The sequence below is a fragment of the Magnolia sinica genome, chromosome 12 (genome assembly GCF_029962835.1).
Source record: "Magnolia sinica isolate HGM2019 chromosome 12, MsV1, whole genome shotgun sequence".
Classification (NCBI taxonomy): domain Eukaryota; kingdom Viridiplantae; phylum Streptophyta; class Magnoliopsida; order Magnoliales; family Magnoliaceae; genus Magnolia; species Magnolia sinica.
In genome coordinates, this window is record NC_080584.1 from 84,346,208 (window position 1) to 84,350,162 (window position 3,955).

Genomic DNA, 3,955 nt, shown 5'->3' on the forward strand with positions numbered 1-3,955 from the left:
AATATTAAAGAAAAATTAATTCCCTTCAGCTTCTTTTTTTTTAAAATTAATTCCCTTCAGCTTATTTGTCAACTAAAATAGGTTGTTTGATTCTCTAGAAGATTATTTTCATTAGGTTAGATCCATTTTCCACTGATCTCAAGCCTTTTTCAACCTTTGTCAATCAAATGTAATGAAAATGGTTGTAATTCCTACTCAGAATTCAATATATAAATATAGTTAAACATAGAATAAGGGAGTAAAAGGAAATAGTAATGCTTTGATGACTATGTTTTGTTAAATGATCATGGTTTCAAATTATAAAGATGTGTAATTGAAGGAACGCAAGGAATCTTTAGAGACTCGCTTTTCATATTTTTCCTGTTTTTTTCTTAAATGTTACATCGCACAAACAAGAAAAAGTGGAACATACTGCCATATACTCTGCACTGATGAATGCAAAATATAAAATTGGAAGTATATTCAAAATGAGTTTTTTAAAAAAATAAAAAATAAAAAAATATATATATATATTGATACTGTGGCCGAGTCTGACCATCCATGTGCATGCATGTAGAGAGTTTTCATGTGGCATACATATGGAAAATCCAAACCATTCGATTGATGGATCCTCCGTACATGGAGCTGAAACTATGAGTGGATAACCCTAACTTCTGATATATATATATATATATATATATATATATATATTCTGAATTCGGATCATTGATATTTTCTTTTTTATTTTGATATTATATTGACAAAACCGAACCAACCGCTATTACTGGCTCATCCAATTTTTGGTTAAGACCCATCTACAGTGGGGACTATGATTTGGACGGTTTGGATCGATGCGTAGGCACATCACATGGAGAGTTTCTACTAACCCATACAAATTAGTAGCAATGCACAATAACTTGTCATCATCTCACGAATAAAAGATCCACATCAGCTACTGGTCTAAGCCAAGTTTGTGAGAATTGCTAATGACACAAGATAGAAAATTAAAAATCATAAGCTTCATAAAGAGAGTAGGAAACTCTACTCCTGATGAACTTCTATGCAAGGTTAGTTTGCATCTGTATTTCACAAAGATCATTTACCCTGTAATAAGTTTATATAGACATCTAAAAGTAAATTCGCATTGTTGTAATTAATCATAATCGTATTTCTTTATTGTAAGGATTAAAAAATAAACCTTAATAACCAACAAAAATCATCTCTAATACATAATCATGATTAACTAAAAAATAGATGAACTCATCTTCAGGACTACAAAAGGGCCCTTTTGGGTTGAAATATTGTGAGAAATGATAGCCTAAATGCACCACCTTATTTCCTGCCGATGGTCATATGCATGTAGAACATCTTAGCAGTGCAAAAGGTGGACCACACCGTGAAGATCGCCTGAGGTGAAAATCAGGCTGATCAAATAATAATAGGGGAAAACTACTCTTTTCGAATCAGTGGATCGGCCTGATTTTTACGGCAGGTAATCTTTATGATGTGGTCCATCTTTTCCACGGTTTGGATGTCCTAAATGGATGACATGTAGAAAGAAACGATGAGGCTTTATGTGGAAGTAAACATCCAGTTCCTGTGTATAATCATCTATGAACTGTTATTGTAAAACCAACGTAAATAATATACATGTAAGTATTTAAAAGACCTCACCTTAACTGATTGAAATAGTTACACTTACAAAACTCTATGTCATTGGTGCATATGTGCCTGGACCCCACAGTATCTCTGGCACAAAAATCCAATGGTACTTAAAAGTACGGCATACGTTTGTTTGATGCTCATCACCTCTGAGAGCTTGACACGTGGAATGGGTCCATGAGATTGTATCTTCATCCATTTCCATCTCTCCATCTCCAATCCTAGTAAAGATAGGAGGTTGTACAGTACATTTAAATGAAAATTCCACCTCTTTTCTTATCTATACAGCTTGGAAACTAGATCAGGAGTTCCAGTTCATGCCTGAATTTTGGTACTGTTGCATCAGGACTCCATCACCCAGAGACCCAAGAAGGGTTTGGTGCTGGAAAGGATCAGTTTGTGGAAGTTGATTGAGCAGGGCAGTCATTGAACTATTCCCACCAGTGCTACTATCGTTACTTTGAAAGCGCTTCGTAGGGGGAGCGGCAGGCATGGGGTCTGTCCAGTAAGGAGATGTGACTGTCCTCTTTAGTGTAAGCGGGCCTCCGGCGAGAAGGATGGAGAGTTCGGGCTTTGATCTTGATGAAGAAGCCAGATGAGAAATGTGGTTGCTATTCATCCCATCGTCGGTTAGTATCCCTTCGAAGAATTGCTCGTCGTTGTCGATCAACGATCGGAAGTTGGTTGTCTTTTGGGCTTGAGCATTTTGACTGTGTAGAGCTTGGGTTGCCGTCGGCAGCTTTTCAAGCATCTCATCCATGGAATCATCTTTGATCCTTTCAATTGCCCTCTGGGAGTTGTTCTTCTTGTATATACGACATAACACCCAATCATCAAGCTGTCCAAGAAGAAAATTACAATTAGAACTTATAAATTAAATAATATTTCTTGGACTACATGCTATCCAAACCCTAATTGAGATAATTGACTAATTACCCTCAAAGAGCTCTTCTTGGAAGCTACTTCAGCACAAGGAGGCTTCATTACTTTATTATCGTTTTCGGTAAGACGATATTCATGCATGATCCAATCAGTTTTAATTCCTTTCGGTGGCCTTCCTCCATAAAAGACTAACGCCTTCTTCACTCCAATCTTCTGAGTCCCTCCAGCTGTTAATATAGGCTTATCAGTTCCAGTTGCCTTCCAGTAGCCCGATGTTGCGGCCCGATTAGGCCGAGCGCCGTTCGGGTATTTTCGATCTCTGGGGCTGAAGAAATACCACTCATGCTCTCCGAAAGTCGACTTACCTAGTAATTATCGTCGGTGGGGATAATAAAAACTAATTAAAATGGGAATTTGGGTGAGAAGAAAAGGATAATTTGGGAGGCTAGAGATTACCTGGAAGCTCCCATGGATCGAACTTGTAGAGTTCGATTTCGGCTATAATCGGTATTGGGAGAGGAATAGAAGATACCTTCTTCTTCAGGTAGTGAACCACCAGCTCTTCGTCTGTTGGGTGGAAACGGAAACCCGGGGGCAGGTGAGGCTGCTGTGAGCCGGATGATGAGTCGGTGCTTTCCATCGATTCCGATATCTGAATTTTCAAGTATGAATTTGAGTTTTTTCTACTTTTCTTTTTTCCTGTTTTGGAATTTTTTTCTCAGGAGAAGAGAGAAGGTTGAAGAGGAAGAGGCGTGGAGAACAGAAGTTGATGGAAATGGCTGACTAAGGTGGCAAGGATTCTTTTATATGGTTACCGTTCGTTTTGCATCTGTCGCGACTTAGAAATTTGGGACTCGCTGCTGACTGGGGCCCACTTTCTGAGTGTTCCAATGATCTGAACCGTTCATTTTGTGGAATCTGCGCTGTAAGGATCACCATGAGAAGCTTGCGATGTATGGATGATCATCATATGTAGATGAATGTAAAATAATGAAAGTAAGATTTTCAACGGCTCACATTCAAATCATATGGGCTCCATAGGTTCAGTTCGTTTCAGTATCTGCGGTCAGAAGCTATGTTGGGCCGTGATGTTTGTAAGAAATCCACTCCGTACATCCGTTTTTCCGGATCATGGTAGAACATTAGTCCAAAATGTGGGCCCCGCCACAGGAAACAGTGATGATTGAGTGTCCACCGTTGAAACATGGTGAGGCCACAGAAGTTTAGAATCAGGGTAATATTTTTGTGTTTTCAGTTCATCCCAGTAGTAATGACCTTTTGAACGGTTTAGATGGCATATGAACTTCACGGTGGCCCCAGGGAGATTTCAACGGTAGGGAATTCCCTACACGATTTTTTCCTGTTGTACGGACCAGTCGAGTTATGTATCTGCGTTCATTTTTCGGCTCAGTCCTAATATGAGCCACAAAAA

At 38.9% G+C, this 3,955-nt stretch overlaps 1 protein-coding gene across 1 annotated transcript; it reads right to left on the reverse strand.

Moving 5' to 3' along the window:
- Nucleotides 1-1,573: 1,573 nt before the first annotated feature.
- Nucleotides 1,574-3,313, reverse strand: LOC131221967 (NAC transcription factor 56-like). Its single transcript, XM_058217266.1, has 3 exons — nucleotides 2,980-3,313; nucleotides 2,578-2,888; nucleotides 1,574-2,479 (listed from the first exon to the last, which is right to left on the reverse strand). Exons 1-3 carry the CDS (start codon nucleotides 3,161-3,163, stop codon nucleotides 1,943-1,945), a joined length of 1,032 nt encoding a protein of 343 aa, XP_058073249.1. The 5' UTR covers nucleotides 3,164-3,313; the 3' UTR covers nucleotides 1,574-1,942.
- Nucleotides 3,314-3,955: the final 642 nt, after the last annotated feature.

Coding starts and splice junctions, on each gene's coding strand:
- LOC131221967 (XM_058217266.1), bottom strand. CDS start 3,163: ATGGAAAGCACCGACTCATCATCCGGCTCACAGCAGCCTCACCTGCCC. Junction 2,889..2,979: donor CGATCCATGGGAGCTTCCAG/GTAATCTCTAGC, acceptor GATAATTACTAG/GTAAGTCGACTTTCGGAGAG. Junction 2,480..2,577: donor CCAAGAAGAGCTCTTTGAGG/GTAATTAGTCAA, acceptor CTTCTTGGACAG/CTTGATGATTGGGTGTTATG.